The sequence below is a fragment of the Apium graveolens genome, chromosome 5, assembly GCF_009905375.1.
Source record: "Apium graveolens cultivar Ventura chromosome 5, ASM990537v1, whole genome shotgun sequence".
NCBI classification, from domain to species: Eukaryota; Viridiplantae; Streptophyta; class Magnoliopsida; order Apiales; family Apiaceae; genus Apium; species Apium graveolens.
This window is the reverse complement of record NC_133651.1, coordinates 66,656,334-66,679,633: the sequence shown is the minus strand read 5'-3', so window position 1 is coordinate 66,679,633 and position 23,300 is coordinate 66,656,334. Positions and strand designations below refer to the sequence as shown.

The 23,300-nt window shown below is 33.0% G+C and overlaps 1 protein-coding gene across 10 annotated transcripts; it reads left to right on the top strand.

Annotated features, from left to right (window-relative positions):
- The first annotated feature begins 1,988 nt into the window (after positions 1-1,988).
- LOC141724121 (protein-ribulosamine 3-kinase, chloroplastic) lies at positions 1,989-9,067 on the top strand. Of its 10 annotated transcripts, XR_012576506.1 has the most exons (12): positions 1,990-2,159; positions 2,723-2,876; positions 3,140-3,230; positions 3,329-3,403; positions 3,500-3,588; positions 3,753-3,871; positions 4,184-4,324; positions 5,097-5,173; positions 5,773-5,958; positions 6,825-6,885; positions 8,562-8,624; positions 8,719-9,067. XR_012576506.1 is itself a non-coding variant. In XM_074526120.1 (10 exons), exons 1-9 carry the CDS (start codon positions 2,078-2,080, stop codon positions 5,917-5,919), a joined length of 975 nt encoding a protein of 324 aa, XP_074382221.1. In that variant the 5' UTR covers positions 1,990-2,077; the 3' UTR covers positions 5,920-5,958; positions 6,080-6,762. The 10 variants fall into 10 exon arrangements, 4 of the variants coding, with proteins under 4 accessions (XP_074382221.1, XP_074382220.1, XP_074382223.1 ...); XR_012576505.1 differs by having other exon boundaries at positions 8,562-9,067; XR_012576504.1 differs by lacking the exon at positions 6,825-6,885 and having other exon boundaries at positions 1,991-2,159.
- The last annotated feature ends 14,233 nt before the right edge of the window (positions 9,068-23,300 follow it).

Genomic DNA, 23,300 nt, shown 5'->3' with positions numbered 1-23,300 from the left:
AGATAAAGGGTGAAGATTAACTGACAAAGGAAGATCAAAGTTGACACAATATGGAAAGATATGCTAAGCCAAAAATGGAAAGATTAGTGACATGCTGTTAAAGTGATTAACACTTCTTATTACATGTTGTGTAAAACAGAGTTTAACTATTCTATAAAGTTAACACTGGTCCTTCGTTAGTTGTAACAATTGGAGATCAAAAATCTTGTATTCTCTCAAGGAAGGAGCTAAGCTCTTTACCAACAAAGAGCCTATAAATTTTGTAGCAAAACATTCTTAATTTTAACATAAATTTAAGTGAGTTTTGAAAGATCTGTGTTCACCGTTCTTACTTGTTTAAATTCAGTATTAACACATTTCACTATAAGATTTTAATTTACTTTGTTCATCACCATAAACACTTCAAGAAAAGCAGTAAAACACCAAAATACATTCACCCCCCTCTGTGTGTGACTCATTACCTAACACGTCCAACATTTGGGATGAACCACGACTATACCTACGTCCATGGATTAGAGAAATAGCTTGTAGCAGAAGGTTATCCTTGGCCAGTGAGTTGCCTTATCTGTGAAGTTTTAAAGCTGTGGACGAGCATTGGGCCTTTGTGGTTGGGCCTCATCAGCGGACATTTCTAAAGCTAGTAGAAGATGGTTTTCAGTTGATTTCCTACTGGGTCTCGGGACAAGAGATCTAAGCCCGTTAGGTTTCTTATTTCCAAAAACTACGTTGGCTTGATTCCCTATAAATATGCATACGTAGGCAAATTGCAGGGGTCAAAAGTGGAAAGCGCAAATGAGCCATCATTAACTCTTAACTCTAAGCAATCTCAACCACCAATAATGACAACTACCAAACACGATTCACATTTTTCGACGAAGTACCGCCATCACAGAGTTTGTTTCCGACTACAAATATCAAACTTTGTTACTACCAAATTGCTCCATCCACGTTAACACCACTATATATATGTTTGGAATAAGATGAGAACGCCTTTGAATATTTCAGTATTAGAGAATGTTCTTAAAACATGTCAAATATAAGAAAAAAAGGACCCATGTGACATAATTAGGAGACAAAATATTCAAAATGTCACGACTTAAATTAAGTAGGTTTTGCCCCTCTTTTTCATTATTTCTGCATAGGGTGTGGTGGCTAATTTTATTTTGAGAAAATTAATTCTAACATCCCTGAAAAATTATAGACACTTTTTTTTCAAGTCTATGCACTATAAATATAAATTTATAAGTAGTTTAATTTTTGATTTTTTTCTTATCGCAATCAGATTGACGCAGTGGAGAATAAATTGTAAATTTTTTGGAGAAGAAACAAATTGTAAGAAGCTTAATCACTTTTTGAAAATATATTCTTTTACTTTTGTAATTTTAATTTTATCTCTACTTAAAACATATATTTTTTTTATATTTGTACAAGCTAATTTACACATTAAAATTATATATTTGTTATAAGATTTACTTTTGAAATAAGACTTCAAGATAATTTTATTCTTTTAAAATTGATTTGTTCATGTACTTTTTTTAGTATATTATGGGGTTACGGCGTATTATGTGCATATTGCACCACAAAATTAAGCAATAATATTGTTACTTTAAAATGATGATTTTGTAAAATCGACTCTAGCAATCGACTCTAGCTAAATAAGGACATTTTCAACTATATATATATATATATATTCATTTTCTATAACAATGCCCAATAATCTTGTCACTATTTTAATCAATAATATTTTCGGTATTCATGATGATAATTAATAACATTTTCTACATATATATCGGTAAATATATATTAAAAAATAATAATAAATGAAAATATCATAAATAAAAATAAATAAAATATGTAGACATTAGTAAATTATTATTTTATCAATTAAATAATAATTCTATGGAGGCAGGAGGGTATTATTAATTTATCTAAGTTTTACGTCAAATTTTAAGGTTTAAAGGGGTGTTTATTTGAATATGAAGTAATTTACAGTTTACACACGTGGTCACCGGTCGGTCACCGCAAGCTCCTAATCGTTAACATCATCTGCTTGACACACAGCGAGTTACAAGTGATAATGGTGGCACACCTGGGACTCCTCTCCTTGTTTTCTTCCCCTTTTTTATTCACCAAACACAACTCCTACTCATTTCCCACTAGTAAGTTCCTTTCTTTTCTTTACATTTTATTCTTCCACTTTTGTCGTCCTCTCCCTCTAACAATTTTGCCTTTTTATTCATTCATTACAACCCCCTTTTTTTATCTCATTTTTAATTATGTCATTTTGCTACTGTTGGGTATTTTTCTTTTTGTATGTATGTATGTATGTGTTTTTCCGAGCTTCAGTTTTATGGGTTACAAGAATTGTTGTTAGGATTGGGCTATACTCTTAGCTTCAGTCTTACCACATTATCTTGACCTGTTTACAGTTGTCTGAGCTCCTTTGAAATCAACCCTCACTACTACCTTTAAAAGGAATGACATTTCTGCAGCTAATCCTTTGAGTTTCATTACTAATTATACTTGCACTGGACCATTACTCAACAGTTGTGGACTTTTCATATGGTTAAAGAATCGCATTATGAATTTTACTGTTTTACAAACTTTTCTGGTTTTTTTACTTGCATACATTTTACGATACGATGTTCCATGTTAAATTGGCTGTTGCTGAAACAGAGATTTCACAAAGTTTTTTTAATCGTTAGTTTTGGTTATTCTACAGTGGCAGCACTCAGTCATGATCCTATCCGCGAATGGATATTATCAGAGGGAAAAGCTACCAATATCACAAGAATTGGTCCAATAGGGGGTGGTTGTATCAATCTTGCAAGTCGATATGACACTGATGCTGGCTCTTTTTTTGTCAAAACAAACAGGTAGTTGTGTTTTGTTCACAACTGCAATACTTCTTAGATGTGATTGATTATGATTTTGATTTCTTCTTTATAATGTCCATATTTAAGATCTTATGAAGGGGTTGGATTGACACAAAGAACCTAAATTTCTTTTTCAACTCACAATCATGTTCTCAAGATTATTGAACCTTTACGATTTGCTATACATTAATAGCAGACAATCTTTTCTTTTTCTATTTGTGAGCTTGATCAGCACTTGGCTTCTTTTTATGCCTGGAAACTAGGAGTTTTGGGCCATCAATGTTTGAGGGAGAGGCTTTGGGTCTAAGTGCCATGTATGAAACAAGATCAATACGTGTCCCTAGGCCATATAAGGTGATCTCTGAACTTGTTTATTTTGCTAAATACAGGTACCATAGCTTGGTGCACTTTTAGATATGACAAGTGAAGCTAAGCAATGATTATAAATGCAGTTTGGAGCCCTACCTACAGGTGGTTCATATATCATTATGGAATACATTGAATTTGGTTCATCAAGAGGCGATCAGGTGATCAATTCAATTGTAGTCATTTCGTTTCAGTTAATATTGTGGTTATCAGTTCCACTTCTTTTATCTAACCATTTTACATTTATTACTGGTTAGTCTTTATTAGGAAAGAAGCTTGCTGAAATGCACAAAGCAGCGAAATCTGGAAAGGGTTTTGGTTTTCATGTTGATAATACAATTGGAAGGTACACTTCAAATTAGCAGATCTGACTATTATTTCTTGTTTCTCTACATACTCTTGCTGGTTACATAGAGAATGCACACAACAGGAGTTTATTGAGTTGCATCAAAATTAGTTCTCAGCCACATATCTTTATAATCAGATATTGAACTCATTTCATATTTGTAGTACCCCGCAGAGTAATACGTGGACATCAGATTGGATAAAGTTTTATGCAGAGCATAGATTGGGCTACCAGTTGAAATTGGCTCGAGAACAGTTTGGTGATTCAACTATTTATGAGAAAGGTTGAGCTGTTGTTTAGCTGTTGCTTTCATTTTTTATTTACAGCTTTTGTTTTAAGTGTCATGACATCCTCTGAAGTCTATACTCCCAATTTAAGTACCAACGTATGTGACTAGTGAAATAGAACTCCAGAGTTTAATCATTTTTCTGGATGCTAACGGCTTACTTAAGTATGCCTATTACATAGTATTTCAGTACTTAAAATGCGTGTTTCTAACATATATTATATATTTTTACACGCCTATATGGGCCTTATAGTTTATTGTTCTGAAGAAGTGATATGTTTTCCCTTATTTGGCTGCCACATATGACAGGACAACGGCTTGTGAATAATATTGGATCTCTCTTCGCAAATGTTGTAATAGAGCCTTGCTTGTTGCATGGAGACTTATGGAGCGGAAACATCTGCTCTGACAAGAGTGGCCAGCCCGTGATACTAGACCCAGCATGTTACTGTAAGTCACTTTAATTTGGTCACAAATCACGATCTAGTTTCTCTGAGATGTTTTCTTGTTTATATATTTAATTTACTTCTAGCTATTACTATTTGTGAATCTAACAAAGCATACTATGAAACAATCAGGATATAATATAAATACTGTCAGCCACAATTTTTATATATTTAATTTTCAGTTCTACAAACCAAACAAATATTTAATTGATGCAACATGGAGTTAATGGAGTACTTTGTAGGACTAGAAAGAGAGAGAATTTTTCCCCAAATGACTACTACCTGAATTATCGTAAACAAACTATGTTGCTTCTACCGGAAGTGATTGTTTCAGATACAATAAATTTCCTTGCAAGTTGCAAGCAACAGTTTGGTGATGATAATAAAATGTTTCTAATATTTTGTTGAGGTTAGATTTTATTCCTGCTTATATGGAGATTATTTTTGCATTCTTATTAATTTATAATAAGATTTCTACATGAAGTCTAAGAATTCCCCTTTGTTGTCGACAAACTCTAGGGTTCTTATCTGTGACCTGAAAGTTGACTATTATCACAAGGGCATTGGTAATCTTTAAATCATTACAGTAGTTGCGAAGCGTAGCATATTTATATGATACCTTCTGTTAGTTTTATTATCTTGCTTCTCTGATTGCTATATATATAATTGGAGCAACATTCCATTGCCTCCTTCAAGTGCACTTCTTAAAAAAAATATCAAATAAAAACCAAAAAGGGAAAATTATAGTATTAGTATTGTAAAATTTCTTTTCTCAGATGGACACAATGAGGCCGAATTTGGAATGTCATGGTGTGCTGGATTTGGAGGATCTTTTTACAGTGCATACTTCGAAGTAACATCCAATTCCTAGCTTTTTTTTTTAAAGTATTGTAAGTATGATACAGTCTTTGGAATACAAGTTTGGTCTGTTAAGACGATAAAGATTAGATCCTGGAAAATCAAGTAAGCTTAACTTTATAACCATGTATGTCTTAACATCTAGTATATTGAATTTGGCTTTCAAAAAAAAAGAAAGCAAAAACATAAATTAGTTTGTGTAAAACATTGTAATGAGACAACGAGATTTGCTCTCAGATGCTAAAAGGATAGAGAAAAAGAATTATTTACACTGCGATTTTTTTATGGTGTTCAAATTGGTAGACTTGACGTGCAAAACCAATTAGGATCTGTAGCTAGACTTGACCACTGAACGATCTTCTTTAGTAAGAGGGCTATATTCTTTCTCTCAAGATTCTTCTCATGTAATACTAATTGAGCCAGACACTTGTCTGAATACATACGAAACGGCATGAACACTTGTGGGCATCAGATTAAGTTTTCAGAGTTTATACTGCTATTAATATAATTGTATACATTGCTTTAGCATCAAATATTCAAATTATGCTATCAGTCCTATCACCTTAGATTCTCTCTGTCTATGCCTCTTTTTAGGTAATGCCCAAACAACCTGGCTTCGAGAAGAGAAGAGATCTGTACATGTTGTATCATTATTTGAACCATTACAATCTCTTTGGTTCTGGCTATCGATCATCTGCCATGTCAATAATTGATGATTACTTAGGGATGTTAAATGCTTAAACAGTGGACATGTTTGTACATGCTCAAAATCCATAGCAGGTCAGTGCTGAACTTGCAGACTGTTCACAGTTTTATTTTATTATGTTTTGAACCCTGAATTAAAGCATGATTGCCAACTTCCCAGCTTAGCTAAATCTCTTTTTATATGTTTATGTTACAGCATCTCCAACACACTCTCTGTTCAAGCTCTTAACTCAAAAATTGAGGAGGGAGAGTCAAAATGGTGCTCCAATAGGCTCTCTAAATCCACTCTGAACTTTAAGAGTCTAATCTCTCTCCTCAATTTTAAGAGCCAAATTTCACTCTTAACTATTATTTTATTATATTTTCTATAACAACACTATCTTTCTCTTTCCACATACTTTTGTTTTTTTGTGAATTCAAGATGTTTTTATAATAAACAATAGATTAAGGAGTCAATTTAAAGAGTATTGTTGGAGATGACAACATTTTAAATCACTAAGAGCCAATAATTTATATTATTTATAAAGAGTGAGCTAAGAGTCTATTGGAGATGCTTTTAAAGTCTCTCTTTCTATGTCTTGCCAGAATGTTTAAATTAAACTCATGTACCATATTCATGTTTATTGAATAATCTTTAGAGGCTAAGAATTCTATAATTTTCATTATATAGTGATAAAAATATTTTAAAAATATTATTTGTTGAATATTTGAATTTATTAATAACTGTTTTTGAGGGATTGAGTTCTAATAAGAAGTTCTGGAATTAGATCTAATGAGAAGTTCTCGAATTAGGTTTAGAGACTGAAAATGCATTAATCAAGAAAAGGGGGGCATGGGATCAATTGAATTTTATATTATATTATGCAACTATTGTAATTTTTTTTTGGATGATGTAGAGTTGATCAAATATTATCAAAACTTTCGGTCCACATTTTGAATAGGTACGGAGATCAGAGTCTGCAAATAAAGTCAAACATGAGATAAACTGTTCGTGGGTAACCGGTTAGTAATACCTAATTTGGGTTAAATAATAATAAAATTGTTGAGATTATTCTTAAGAGTTAAGCCCTTCTGAGTATATTTATAAGTTTAAAAATCTATCTAATGCTATTAAAGCCATATTGGAGATCTTTTATACTCCGTTAACCATTCAAGTTCTGCACCTTGAAATAATAAAAAAATTGTGCAAAGACCGGTAAATCCTTGTTAACTCTTTTCCTATGTCTATTTGAATAAACACATTCAATTTCTTAGAAACACTTTTAAATTTGTTAAAATTCGGGCACATGTCTTGCATGGCCCATACACACGCTTGTACTAATAATTCTGAAAATAGGCCATCTAATGTAAATATTATAAAGTACGAAAGTACTACCTATCCATAGAAAGAATACAATTTTCCTATATTTCTTTGCAGTATCATCTCTTTGAGAATATCAAACCTAAATATACTTTTTTCCTATTTTCAGTGTATCAATCTTTTAGTTTTCTTGTTATATGCCGAATTTGAGAGGCCCCATCGTTGTTGGTAGTACCGAATTTGAGACAAATAATAAATTTTAGGTTGGACTTGATTTTCATCCCTTTTTATCACATTGTTGTACTGCTTATTTTTTTTATATAATGCTAATAAGTAAAAGATCTTCTATAGTATTTCTGTCATTCGGGGTACGCCTAAAAAAATTGAATTTGGGCTAAAATAGGCTTTAGAGTTCTATACTAGTTTAATTTTCTTAAGGAATTTTAAACTTATTCAAGATTCAGGTTTGTGCCTTGAATGGGTGCTACACGTGCTTGTGAATTATTAAGTCGAACTTGATAAACACGTGCTTTTATGATTTTTTTTAGTAACTTAACATTTTATTTCCGTGTTTTGAAAATAAATTAATAGATACAGAGAAGATTAAAGTGAAAGAAGAGGGCGTAAAGGGAATTTCGTTAAGCTAGTTCCGAGTTGTGAAAAACCATTGAAAGGGTTTCGTATCATTTTCTTTCTTTAATTTCTAGTTGGAGAGAAAATAAATACATGTAATATTTGATTTTGTTTTGATATTCCAGTAACTATTCAGGATTCGAGGACAAGAATGTAAATGCCAATATTAATAGTAGTTACAAGGTGCTCTAGACTAATACCGCCTTTCATATCATACATACATAAATGAAATACATCACAAAAGTATATGCAAATTATATCTTTGCACTGTTCTTAAATACGGTTATGGCTCTTCAAATCATTGAAGTACTGTCTCTTGCATATGATGTGAGCAATCGGGAATAGTTTCTGCATTGTCTTCTCTTTTCGACTAGCAGAAGCATGTTCTTACAGTTCTAGCTGGTTGCAGTTCCATATCTCTAACTCGTTATGGATATCCTCCTTGGATATTACTGATTTGCAGGAGCTTTCCGTGATGTTTACTTGCGTTTAAAATGACCTTCTCTAATAGTATCTTGAGCAACCTGCACTGAACCCATTATCTTCGTTGTTCTTAAATGTAACTTTACTTAAATTTTGGAGATGACACGGGGCATGAAAACATCATAACAAACAAATAAATTTTCTCCGTGTCACTTTATTAGTAGATAATAACAGTCAGTTATCTTCTTCAAGTAATTCCATGTTCTCAATAATTGTAATTGTTGACCAGCATTTGTTCTTTGTTCCTTTTTTTTTTTTGCAGTTCCAGCAGCAGCTCCAGTTGCTCTTTGGGAAACACTGAGAATCAAGCTTTGCCATCTGCCATGTAATATCAAAACAATAGTAACTATTTAAAAATCATGTTAATTATTAAACAAATATATATCAGAACCTTTATGTATGTAGTCCTTGTATTATAGGTGAAACCAATCAGATGACATCTCAAATGTACAAATTCCCACAAAAGAACCTTTTTTCTCAAATGACTGCATTCAAGGGGTATCACATAGTATCCTTTTTTCAATGATCTTATGAGGTTTCAAATTACAAGGATTTGCTTCTTGTTATTACTGCTCTGTAAGGGGGCCAGGAAGGCAACTAGCAAGGGACATCTCAAGTGGTTTGATGATTCATGATTGTTATAAGAGGGATTAATTTTTTTCCATTTTGGTTTTTAAGACTTTTATCTTTAGGGTGGTTTCGAAAGAATTCTTCTGTTTTCTATACTTTTACCGTTCTATTTTTGGTGGTGCAAATTATTGGAGGTGACGGGTCATTTGACATTCTTCAATCAAATATAAGGGTAGTTAAAATTGTTAATTTTTAGTTTTGGATTGGCATTTTGTAAAAATAGTTGATGAAATATTGGAAGATATTTAATTAATAACAAGGATTAAACTCAACTTTAAGGTTAATTAAATATAACATGTATTTTCTCAACTTTATCATTAAGTTGAAGATTAAAAATTAAATATACTAGTTTTACAACCCGTGCGATGCACGGATCTTAATCAATATTTCTATATTATTTAAAATTATATTATTTTTTTAATTATTACCTTATTAGTATATTTATAAATAATAATATAAATATTTGTTGTTGGTACTAAATCTAGGGTTGCGTATAAATAATAATATAAATATTTGCTATTGGCGGGGTTCTAACCTGAGAGTTTTAGTAGTGTATAAATAATAATATAAATATTTGTTATTGGCGGGGTTCGCACCGGAGAGTTTGAGTAGTGTGCATTCTTTTAGTATTTAAATCTAACGGTTCTGATCACTTGATTAAAAAGATCCAACGGTTTAAATGAGGATAACCGAATCAACCAAAAAAAGGCATGCCAAATTATACTTTATTCCGGTTATTATAATATACTAGAGTTCGATTTCCACGAAACACATCTTTTATATAAGTATTAAAAACAGAGTAATTTAGTCTTTTCAATTCGATATGAGACATTGTGTACTGTATTTTTTTAGTATTTTGATCTAACGACTATGATTATTTGATGAAGAAGATCCGACGGTCGTGATATAAAGAAATAACAAAAATGAAGGTTAGCCAAACTACAAATTATACCCCATTCCGGTTATTATAGTATAATAAGTATAAATATAGTATAACGTGCTTCTACTAATAACAAAATGAAAATTTTATTGAAAAAACATGTATTATTATTAAATATACTAACTTTTATCTCTTGTAAAACATGTATTATTATTAAAAATAAAGTTGTGAATGAAATTTGAACTCATAAACTCCCTATCATAAACTTCACATATACCAAGTAGAAAATCAAACTCATCACCGGGTCACCTAAAAAATTGATAGGCCTTCTTCTTTAAAATTCATCATTCACATGCACATAATTTGATAACACCTACATTTTATTGATTTAAAATAAATTATTATTTCACTTAGTCTATCATGTTTTAAATTATATTTTGTTTGTAGTTTTATGTACATGCACATATTTTCATGATTTTATCAAAATTTTAATCTTAAATTATTTAAAACTGCTAATTTTCTTGAGGTTTCGACAAAATAAACAATGTACATGATATTATTTAATTTAATATAATGTGATATTTTATATTGAGCCGTATAATTTGGCTAGTCAAACAAGAATAAGTAAATATATCTGTACACCAAAAAAATATAAAATAAAAAGAATATTAAAACACTTTGTATAAGAAATTTGGAGTATACATCAATTAATAATTATGTCAAATATGAAGTTGAGTTCTAAGACTATTTTTAACTAAATTAAAATTATATTTTATAAAAACTAACTAGATTATTAAGTAAACTAAAGAAAAACATAATTTCTTTTAAAGACATTGAAATAAAATACATTTGAGATTTGGACTTCATGTTGATTATCAGTACAATGAATGCATACAAATGTAATTTGAGTTATAAGACAAATTATGTCATTTAGTTGTTAGACGTTATTATAAACAACACTAACATATTTTATATATTTTATATTTGAAGATGCGTGACATCCCCAAATTCGAGATCGGCGATTTATGAGGCCACCTAATCTTAAATTATGTTTAAACACTTATTTTTGCACAATATTATATATACTCACGCATCTATAAACCCACAATTATCAACACATACTTACAGGTTATTGTCTTGGAAATGAATCTAAAGTTATTAAATCCACCGAATAAATCATTAGTAGAGTTATTAAATCCACTAGGTGATAATTATTACAGACAAAAAATAATTATGTCTTACCACAGGTGTAACCTTCACTTAAGGTTAGACCGGCAGCCAAATAAATGTTTCTTCATTACTATCTGACATAAGTCATACTTATATATAGGCCGAATTAAAAATAACTGAAAACCAATCCAGCTCATACGGTGTAAGAACCCAAATTTTTGACATCGGTCTAAGACCTTTATGAATAGTAATATAATAACTTGAATTTTTGAGACCTTTTAAAACGTTTAATGAATAGTAACCCTGACGGACGGGGCAAAACTTTTTAACCCACACTATGTTGTGCATGAGAAAATGAGTTTCGAAATTGATAACTTGATTAGACGTACCAAATGAGTGTATGTAAACGCTATTAGTTTTCGAAGAAAATGAACTTTGAAAAACGACCATATTTACGAATCATCGAGTATTACGGGAATCATAATATAATTACGAATTTAAAACCCTACGGATTTATATCCAAGTATGATAATTCAAAATATAAGGAATAACTACGAAAGGAATTACGTCGCGAACCATTTACGAGAAAGTATTTTGAAAACGTATAAACGACCGAACGAACGCGCAAACGATTAAATAAATGTAACGTACTAATCAACCATGGTAAGAAAGTAACCATGGTTACTTTATCAAATAGTGAGCTAGAGATAGGATGATCAACCAAAGCTAAGCAAATAGTGAGCTAAAGGGCTAAGTTAAGTAGATTAGCTTACAAACTACAAGGCTAGCTAGTTTTCTTGTCCATGGATTTGGCAACAAGAATAAACCTAGGATCCTAAACTAGAAGATATCAATCAATATAAGATATAACAAGCTATCACGACCTCATTTCCAAGAAGCAACCAACATACTTTCCTAGAAGCAACCAAGGAAGCAAGCATAAAAATACTTCTTCTCTCCCAAAACCATTCCATTCGGCCCTTCATCTCCAAGCCAATAAATCAAATTCAATTCTTCAAATTCTAGCCATGGATAAATCCTCCCATTAATTCTCAAGCTTCCTAACAACCAAACTAAGGTAAGATAATTCTTTGATATCTTTTTATCAAGGTTTGATGGGTGTAATAAAATCAAGAAAGTTGAGAATAAATAGTATGAATAGTAACTCTTCTTTGGTTTCTTGATTTCAATGGTGGTTTTAGGTTCCAAAAACCATACCAAGCACTCCCAAGACTCCACCATCCTCAAGAAAACATCTCAAGCTTTCACGAAAGATAAAAATCTTTGACCCAAACTTATTTAAGATTTAAGTTCAAGATCCTTTTAGTATGCAGTTGTAAACCTAGTTTTGGTAGTGGTATTGTTGAAATCTTGATGTTTAGTTAAGTAGATTTAAAGTTGATTGTTGTTGCCTCAAGAACATGATGTTCTTGAGAGGAGTTAGTGTATTGATGATAATATGTTAATTGTTGGTGGCAGTACAAAGATATAAGGCGTAAACAAAACTCCGATCGTAAACGTAATCTCGTTAAAACGAACGAAACGTAACTTAAAGTTTCTGCAGAAATTCCCGAGGATGTAAACTGTAGTTTCTTGAAAAATAACCCTTAATTATGATATACAATGTTATAAGGATCGTTTAGGCGCTTGAATCGCTTAATTCCGATTTACGGATCAAAAGTTATGGCCATTTTACTAAAAGTGGTTCACGTAACAAAAACTGCTACGAATTACGAATTTTAAAAATATAAAGGATCGACTTAAAAATGTTCATAAATCATGAAATATCTACAGAGAGTAATAAATAGAGTTTATTAGCTTCCATAAAAATTTCAAGTAAGAATGTTGATTTTTCAATTTTATAAAAATATCGGAGTCGAGGTCGCGCGGAGTACGAATGTCAAAAGAACCCCCTGTTAGGAAACTGTCACTTCGGGATTTTCACCCCTGTTACCAGGAAACTATTTTTAAATGATGTGTCCTAAATTTTGTCTAGATCGCGCACGCGAAAACGGTGCATCAATTGAGTTAACGGTTTGAGAGATATCAACATTTTAGTGAAAATGGTTTGAATAGTAAAACTCCGTAGTTGACCGAACTTTTGAAATGCTTTTCACCTAATTAAATTCATTTTATCAAAACAAAACTTTTAGGATAAATATTAAAACCACTCAAGAAGCTCCTCGAGGTGGTTTTGTATTAAAATATTAATTTTAAGATTTATTAAAAATGTTAGAGTGCAAGCCGCGTAATAGTAATATTCGGTAAAGTCAATTCTAGAAGACCACTTTGACCGTCCGTTTCGACCAAGCAGTGATACTTATTTCGAGTCGGTCAAATAATGAAAGCTATGAAGTATTGAACTTATTAGAAATATAAGTTGGTGATGAGAGTAGGAATACTGATTAAGATTATGATGTTTATTGATTAGAAAACCCGGAATAAGTGGAAGTCGAGGAAACGTGTCTTGGACTCCAGACAAGTTTTCAAACCCTACCTTTTAAGAACTGTTGTGTTGTGAATATTTTACAAAACTGTGATATATGCATGAGATTGCTTTAAACTGTTTTACGAAGTTTGAGATGTATTACATTACTCAATTGTTGATAATTTCTAGTATATGTTTATAACCGAATTCGAAATGTTATGTTTAGACCGAGAGTCGGTCGGTGTAAGCTTATGAAAACCCGGAAGTATTCCAGAGGTGTTTTTATTAAGAATACTAACGCTATAGTAGAGCGTGATGTATAAGTCGTAAGACCGAGTGTCGGTCAGTTTTGTTTTATAAAATATAAACCCGGGAATCATCCCAAAGATGTTTTGGACGATTAAAAATCCGTAATTATTTTATTCCAAGGGAATCAACGTCCACTTACGAAATATTAAACACCTCGAACTTTTATTAAAACGATTTCCAAAGATCATATTCCCTCAACTATACTTTATCGTTTGGACAAGAAATATTTACTTACTATTCAATTATTAGGGAGAAGTAGTCTCCAGTAAATATTTACTTCAATCTTGATTAAATATTAAAGTTTATTAATTTATTAAACAAAAATTAGTTGGGAAATACTATTTTATTCTTTTAAAGGTAAACTCCTTCGAGGTTTAATTATTTATCGATTATCATTTAATTATTTATTATTCATTAAAGGGTTTATTTATGATATAAAAATCATAGATCCTGATTTAATATACTTTTTGATTTTCGAAAAAATCATTCGGATAATTTCAGAATGTCGGATAATATTATCTCGACTTATTTTAAATATTTTGAATATAGTTTCAAAAGAAACTCCCCCTTATCTAATTATCTGTTGACAACGGTCAACTCACATCCTTAGTACTTCCTCCGAAAACTTTTGGAAGTATATATATATATATATATATATGAAGTAAAGTTATGCCTATCAACAAGCAAAACGCTTGGGGGAACTTTGATGTGGTTCGGATCGAAGTACTTCGTGTATTGGATAGACTACTGGTACCGTAGGAGACGGTACAATATGTACCTAAGGACCTGCGAAGTGGGTGTATACCCGAAATGAGGACACATAGCCCGTATGCGGCAAGGGTGATAACCGGGATATGAAGGTGTCGTCCTTCTACTAGTAGAAAAGGTTACTTTTATCGTAGTACGACTGATTATCGTATGCGGTGGGTCCAACGAGTGTCCTATTCTTCCAATTGGAATTGTGATGCAATACCGTAACCCAAGCCTAGGTGCTGGGTTTACCATTAAGGTATTCGCAGAATAATAAAATCCACTAAAGAATTTTTTTCATGAGAAGGTGTGTGTCACCAAGGAAAACTATTTTTGAATAAAACGTAATTATCATATATGATGTTTTACGAGAGTTTATCATACAATCATTTCATACTGTATATTATTATGCTGGGCATTATAGCTCACTCTTGCTTTCTTTTAAATGACATAACACAACAGATAACCAGTATGCCGGTGTGGGACTTAGTCGCTCGCAGTCATGGGGAGAATTCCTGGCAGCTTTGTCTCAGGTGTGCCAGAGTATCAGATAGGTATAAGATATCAGTCGTAATTATTGTAACTTCATGTAGAGGTTATGAATAATTGTTTGAGATCCTGTAAAATACATTTGAGTTTTAATAACAGATGATACTTGTTGTACGTCGGTTCTAAGGCTATAACTTGTGAGTGTGTGAGATTGTGGGTCTGTGATATGGAATTATTGGATTATAGAGTTAATGCAGGTTACACATAATTGAAGGATTGCGTAACGACCTAGATTCCTGACCCCGGATTTGGGGGCGTTACAGTAATGGTATCAGAGCATTAAGTTATAGTACTCAGAAACAAGAGTGTTAGGAGTCTGTCTAGACGCGAGATTTCGTAAGAGCTCATATAGAGTTCATCATTGGACTACCGGATGTAGCCTTAATGTGTAGGTTAGGATAAGTGTATATTTGAGGTATTAAGTATGACTAATGAGACCACTGGAGATTATCAGAATGATGAGAAAAAGAAAAAAAAAATTTAGAATCATATATAATTTGGAAATGATGTGGATGTAGAACTCGGAGCTGAGTCTCCAAGGCATTTGGAGTAAAGACGACATTACCAACACCATATGTTCATTTTGATAACATGAGTATGGTTACTTGTAGTTCTTTATAGGTTGCCCATGAAGGGGCATCACATAAGAACCATAAAGTCTAACTATTAGTATACAGTTGAGGTTATTGACCCAAACTAGTTGAAGGTGTCATTTTACCAATGAGAATGGGAATGCCGTATTAATCACAAACTCACCAGAGATAGTGTCCAATATACCCTTGAGGATTCTAATTCTATTACGGAATATTTGAATGTAATATAAGAATGTCATCATAAGATGACTACACTACATGATATTATTAGTGCGCTTAACATGTAAGGATATGATGATTTAGATTAAAAATTAAGAGCATCGAGAATCGATGGCATGTCTATAATTAAATGGAGTAAGATTCTAACGAGCGATGGTTCGATCTTAGAACTTCTTAAAAAGGGATAGACTAGTGAGTCTAGAGCGGAATTCTTCGGTACATATGATGTCAGAGGCTACGTATATATACCAGTAGACCTCTAATATATTCGGTAACGTATGTTCAATTACACACACATGCCACTGAACTTATGGACTGCATTGAGATCCCAAAGAGATCTCTTTGATCTGTTCCCAGGGGGAACTGGCCACTTATAATTAGTAACAGATTCGTGTAGCAGGAAACTATCGACTTAACAGATATTTTTGGAATATTTCTGAGTAATGTCTTCGAGGTAAAACACCAGAATGACAGATATACGTGCGAAAGTCAAGTTAGTAAGCGATTTTAAAATAATGTTGAAAGAGAAACTATTTGAAACACGGAATTACGAAGAAGAGGTGGGATCATCCTCAGATGGATAATGACGAGAGTTAGGATAATCAGTGAAATATTTTGGCACCTACTCACTGTCATGTTACTCCCTCCAAATTGTTGATCATTCGTATTGCCTGGATAAGTTATATCAGGCAATCCTTTTCGTTCCCTACTTTGAAATTCTGATGTGACCATCTTGAATAGTCTTTCTCCGCATCAGGACTTGTTCAATTCTTTTAGTTAATCCATGAACTTTCATTCATAGATTATGATCTTCTTGTTCAACTCAGAGATATTTATACTTCATTTCAATTATCCAATAGATTTTTTTATATATAAATTTTCCCTCAATTCATCGATAAATATTCATAATGAGTATCTTCACTTGATTCTTCTTTCATACTTACTCTTCTCAGTTGAGATTGTAAATATCTAACGAATTGTTAAAAACATGGATGATCTAATATCCATATATTCCTCGGGAATCTTTTTCTCTAATCGGGATGACATTATATATTGAACTTTGAAATCATAGTAAGGGTATCAATTTGATATTGGTATTCCGATTCAATTCTATTTAAAGATCTGATAAAGTATGTGAACTAGGGCACCTATGAGTGTACCCTTAATTTGGAAAGAAATATTTGATAAGATGCTATCGATTGTTCCGATGCCAAGACCACTCGATTCAGAGTTATAATTGTCTTTCTCGGCCCGTATTAAAAAAAAACTCTTGATTTCAAAATCGTCATCCAGGTAGCCACAATTTCTTCAGTGGTTACGATGTTGAGGTTTTTAAAAACAAACTGAAATATGCCTAGTTGCATATGTTCTCATGAATGACTAGTTAATTGTCCTAACTAGTCAAAATTTTAATTAATACGACGAAAGCCTAGCTAATCGTCCTAGCTAGTTGCTATGGGCCAAACCAATTGTGCTAGCCATTTTCTTAGCAGGTTAAGAATATTGTTTGATATGGACTAGTTATTATTTTGCTAAGTTCCACTTCCAATAAAATTTTGATTATTCCATAGTGCATTATATATGCCAGATTTAATTGTTGATGAAATTTTCAAAGAATGATTTAATTGAGACCTAACTAGGTCGCCCACTCAAACGAGAATTCATATTCAGTTTTATGAAATATTTTGTTAATGAAATATTTTATTCTTTCATTTGTATAACGAATATCCAATTAAATTACAAAGTGATTGAAGAAAAATATACTTCCTTATTTATTGATCATTGGAAAAAATTCCTTCTTTCAAAATAGCACCTCTTAGAGACCTCAATGGTTAACCTTTGGTTGAGGATGTCATTCGATATTTCTTTCATTATTCGAGAAGAAAAGTATTCTTTCAATGGGAAAATCTTACAAGTATCATTCGTATATTCAGCAATCATTGCTTTTAATGGATATTCTCCATAATATCACAATATAGAATTATAAGGACATGGAAGGATAATCCTTGTTATATTCTTCCTTCATAGTTATAAATCTTCTGAGTTGAAAGGCATATGTCATAGCCTATTTGTTTATTCAAGGATTTAACTCAACTCAAATAAGAATGTAACAAGTAAATAGCGGATCTACCGTCAAAGAGATCTCATAAAGTAACATCTGTCAAAGGATTCAGAAACAAGATCCATCTACAGACTTGAGGAATTACTTCACTGGAAGAAGTTCAAGAAATTGATCAAACCTCAGTGATATAAATCAAGTTTGTGGATTTAATCAAGTGACAGAGATCTTGTTAGGGTATCAGATAATTATAGGGATTTAATCTGAAGAAAATCAAGTTATCAAAGTCAAGACATGAAGAAACGTCACGAAAGTTAGTCACTCATGAACCAGACAGTACATCGAGTGTCAACATTGAAGTGGTGGAATTAATTCATAATTGATAGTGATTTTCAGAAGATTTTCAGAAGAATGGTTGCTGTTCAAGAGTAGTATTAATTCTCTATTAATTAATTAAGTCATATAATTTAATTAAAAAAATAAATTAAATCTGCAAAGATTAATTTATTGATTAATTGAATTAATTGATTAATTAATTCTGAATTAATATTAAGAATTTTCAGAATTATAATTGGATTAAAATCAGTTTTAACTCAGTAAGACAACTGAGATTGAACTGGCATGACAATCTGGATTGTCATGCCAGGCCATTTTCAATAGTCTCACCGAAAGTTATACTGGAAGGAGGATTGTCTTGCAAGTTCATTTTGATAGTCTTGCTAGTTCATTCAATTATCTCACCGAAAGTCATGGTGGTTCAACAGATTGTCTTGCTAGCTCAATGGATTGTCTTGCCGATTGTCATGCCAATTAACAGATTGTCTTGCCAGTTCAAGTAGGTCCGTTGAATGAATTATAAAAGAAGAAAAGCAGCAGAAGTCATTAATAATCCAAAAAAAATCAACCAAGAACACAGAAGGAAAAGCAGCTGCACAAATATTTCATTTTCATCTGCAAACTTCAAGATCATCATTTCTAGTTTTAAAGTTAAATCCAAACAACTAGAAATCATTCTCTTGTTCTTGTGTAACTATCTAGCAGATCAAAATCCCTAGAACTTAATCTCAAATTGCGTTTAACATTTGATTCTTTTTATTGCAAAAATAGAAAAAGTTCATGTCGAATTTATTCTAGATTTGTGATAATTAATTTGAGATTAATCCCTTGTAATCGATACCGTTGCTGTAACACATTTCAAGTTTAATAATATTTTTATTAAACTTGAATTTTGTTTCATATTTTTATTCAGCACTAAATTCGATTATTCGGTATAGTTTGTATTCAACCCCCCCTTCTGCAAATACATTGGGACCTAACAATTGGTATCAGAGCCTTCTGATTAACGAACAAATCAAGATCCTAGACTTTTGTGATTTTTCAACTCCTTGAATTTTTATTTATTCAAAAATTCATAATGACTTCACAAAAAGTTGGAACCGTTAAAATTCCACTATTTGATAAAGAAAATTATATTATGTGGAAGAAGAAGATGCTCTTGTTTTTATAAGTTACAAATCCCAAATATCTGAACTTGTTAAAGAAGGGTCCAAAAACTCCGATGGTTATTGAACCAGAGGTGATAGTAGATGATGTTGTGATTACCAAAGCTAGAACCTATGCAAAAGAGCCTGAAGATTTTACTCCTGCTGAAAAGGAAGAAGCCTCCTTGGATGCCAGCCTTCAATTAATTTTAATTTATTCCCTTGATCCCTTGATGAACAGACATGTGATGAACTGTAAAAATTCCAAACACATGTGGGAAACTATTGAGGTGATTAATGAAGGCATAGAGGAAGTTAGGGAGAACAAGTTAGAGATCCTAACCTCTGAGTATGAACATTTTAAATCCAATCCAGGAGAAGGAATTACTGAAGTGTTTGAGAGGTACAATGCATTGATCAACAACCTGAACATAAATGGTAAATATTACTCATTCAGGGAGATCAACAAAAAGTTCCTTTTAACACTGCCAACTCATCTTGAACATAGAATCACTGCCATAAGAGAAGCGAGAGATCTGAGTGAGATTTCTTTGGAGAGGCTCTATGGTGTGTTAAAAACCTATGAGTTGGAGCAGATTCAGCAGAAGGAAGTCTATGGGAAAGATAGAGTGGTCAGCACATCTATTGCTCTAGTAGCTAAAGGTTAACAACAACAACAACAATATCAACAGTCAAAGAGAATGGTACAGTATTCCAAGGCTGATGAAAATGTATTAGTAGCAGAATATGATCCTCCTACTACAAATCAATCAGGTGATGATTTTTACTCCTTGGAAGAGCTGGAGCAATTGGAAGATGAGTCAATGGCCCAAATTGTCAAGAGATTCTCCAATGTCAGATTCAAGAGAAATCCCAAGTTCAAGTACAAGTCCAACTACAACAGATTCCAGACAGGTGGATCTTCATCCTCTAACACCAGTAGTGGTGGATACAAAACAAGGATGGTTGATCGGAGCACCATTAGATGCTATAACTGCAATGAGTTGGGACATTTTGCCACAGAATGCAGGAAGCCAAAGCAAGTAAGGAAGAACTCTTATGACTCAAATCAGAAGAGTAACTCTGAAAGGGCTTATCTGGCAAAGGGAAGAAGCTGGGATGATACTGATAGTGAAGATGAAGAAGATGAGAATCTTGCTCTTATGGCTATTGATGGAAAAGCTTCATCGTCAAGAAAAGAGGTAAAATTTACTGACGCTGAATTAGTTTATCATCTAGGAGGTTCCTTAGATTGTGCTCATCGTGATAATGAACTGTTAAGTCAACAGATCAAAGACCTTGAGAAAGAGGTCAATGAATTAAGACTTGTGCACATTAATCAAGACAAGTTAAAAGAACAAGTATCTTTTCTAGAGAATAGAGTTAACTGTTATAGACAACTCGAAACTATTCTCAAAGACAAGATCACCGGTCTTGAGACTAAGGTTAAAGCCTACTTCAATTCTTGTTCGAAGGCTAAAGAGTTCTACATTAAGCAAGCTGTTAATCAAACATCTGGAATAGGTTATGATTACAATGCTGCTATTGGAGAATTAGGCATAAACTCCCCTCCTCATGTCTGTGCTAAAGGTAGGGAAGTACCACATGTGCTTAAGGGTGTTGATAAACCCCTCTATAAAGCATCAATTGCTGAACCATTTGATGCGACCTCATCTATTATTCAAGAAGAAATACGTGCTGAAGATCATGCTAATGAGAAGGTTGTTTCCAAGCCAAGTGTATCGAAAGTTCCAGTCAAAGTTGTGAAAGCAACTGAGACTAACTCAGACACACATGAGTTGGATAACAAAAATTCCATGTCTACCATGCATAAATTGCCTGTTGTTAATCCCTCTCATAAAGCATGTGGTGTTGCTAATTGTATGTCTTGTGCTTTTAATTTGATGTATGCTTATTTTAATGGTAAGCATGTTTCTAGTGATAAGACTACTCCTCGTCAGTATGTGAATAATAGGAAGCATGATAGGTCTAAGACTGCTAGTCCTTCCAAGGCTAGAAAGGAGACATTTGTGCCTAAGCCTAAACAGAAATTTGTTAAGGCTGTTTACAAGGTCAAATGTTCAGTCATTGAGAAAGTCGAGACCATGAAAATTAAGAATGTTGTTTTGCCTGAAAAAGGTCAATTCTACAAGTATGCCGGGCCCAACCAAGTTTGGGTTCCGAAAAAGGTCTAATCCATTTGTAGTGCTGGGCAGTAAACAGGTGGAACTGGTAGTGTGGATTCTTGACAGTGGATCGTCAAGACATATGACCGGAGATAGAGCCCTGCTATCAAATGTGGTTGAGAAAGGTGGCCCACTGGTTACCTTTGGAGATAACAGCAAAGGTTTAACTGAGGGATATGGCTGTTTGTAAGCAGGAATTGTTATCATTGTAAATGTGTATATTGTGCTAGGTTATTATCAGGAAGCAATATCTAACATATAGCACCAGTGACGAGACTTAAGAATATTACGACATATCAGGCACCTGATGCACATTACACTTGGAATTGGACTCTAATAAGATGTGTACAAGTGTACTCCTGGTTGGTGAGTCAAAAGAGGAAGTCAGTGCACCATAGTTCATGGACTTTGCAGTTGCAGATCTATTGGATTATGCAATCTCTTCTTCACAATCTCACTTCAGGTTGGTATGAACTAGTGTACTACTCAAACAATCGTCAAGAACATGGTATGGCACTCTAACTGAAGTTACAGTTTAATATGAACTAGTAGAGTCGTCATATTAATAACTCTTTTATTACTAGGCACAAACATATTGTTTATATGTGCAGTGAGTTTTAGGAGAAAATCAAACTTCTTTCTAATTAGTGATTTCTTATTTCATTAAAATCTTTTGAAATCACTAGTGTACATCATTTCTCTCAAAAGATTAAATGTATAATTTTCATTCCTTAAATATCTTAAGTACATTTTATCTCTATATTGCCATATTTTCTGTGATACAGATTCAGTCTCCAATGACTTTATTTCATTGACAGTCATAAGGTTGAAAACCCACAACTTCTATCCCAGACTGTAAAGACAAACACAGAAACAGAACTAACCAACACTCTCTTACCACTAAAATGAAGTATGAGTGAGCGTGAGGGAGATAGTGCCTTAGTGCACCACATAAGAAAGGTTCTGAAGTCAACCCAGCAGCTCTGTCTCCTACATAGATGAGTAGTATTTAAACCGAGACAACTGCTAGCCCCCATACATCTTCTCAAAAAGATGTAATGGCTGAAAAGGCACAAAAATAGTTACTAGATTCATTCTCTCAACAGGGTGCGTCTATTGAAATTTTCCTGGCGGCCAAGGTATCCGTTGTAGTGTCACCACCTCAAACATAAACAATTCTTGATGCACAAGGAAAGGTTACACACACAAAGGACGAGTTGATGGAAACAAAAGTTTCGACCATTTTAAGGTCAGATTCGATTGTTCAAGGTTCTTTAATGGACCAATTACCTTTACAGGTGTTAGGAGAGGATACTGATCCAAAAGCCATATGTCAGTGGTCAGTGTCTACCTTCCCAGGCTTAAATCCCCTGGATGCATCTGCGGATAGTGGATCTAGCATAGGCGCAGATCGGCAACTTGTTGACAATGATTCAGATATTACCTGATGAGTCACAAGGAAATGTCTTCACAGACATTAGAAGGGAACTTTGATCCTTATGCTAAATTCTCTGGATCATTGTTTACCTTCCCAGAATTCAAATCTGGAACCCTAAAAGGGAAATTAGCAACTTGTAGATTATGACTCAGATTCATCTGACGAGTCTAACGAGGATGGGGATTTGCGAACTCCCATTGCACCACCTGTGACCTCCTTAAGGATGGCTAAGGTGATTTTCCTTGCAGGTACAGCTGATTGTTGGAGCTATGAGAGGAGTGATACACTTGTAAGGATGAGTGTATACAC

Bases quoted from the DNA above. Each gene is read 5' to 3' on its own strand.
- LOC141724121 (XM_074526119.1), top strand. From the start codon at position 2,078: ATGGTGGCACACCTGGGACTCCTCTCCTTGTTTTCTTCCCCTTTTTTA. The intron at 2,160-2,722 runs GTAAGTTCCTTT...GTTATTCTACAG, and splicing joins CTCCTACTCATTTCCCACTA to TGGCAGCACTCAGTCATGAT. The intron at 2,877-3,139 runs GTAGTTGTGTTT...CCTGGAAACTAG, and splicing joins TTTTTTGTCAAAACAAACAG to GAGTTTTGGGCCATCAATGT.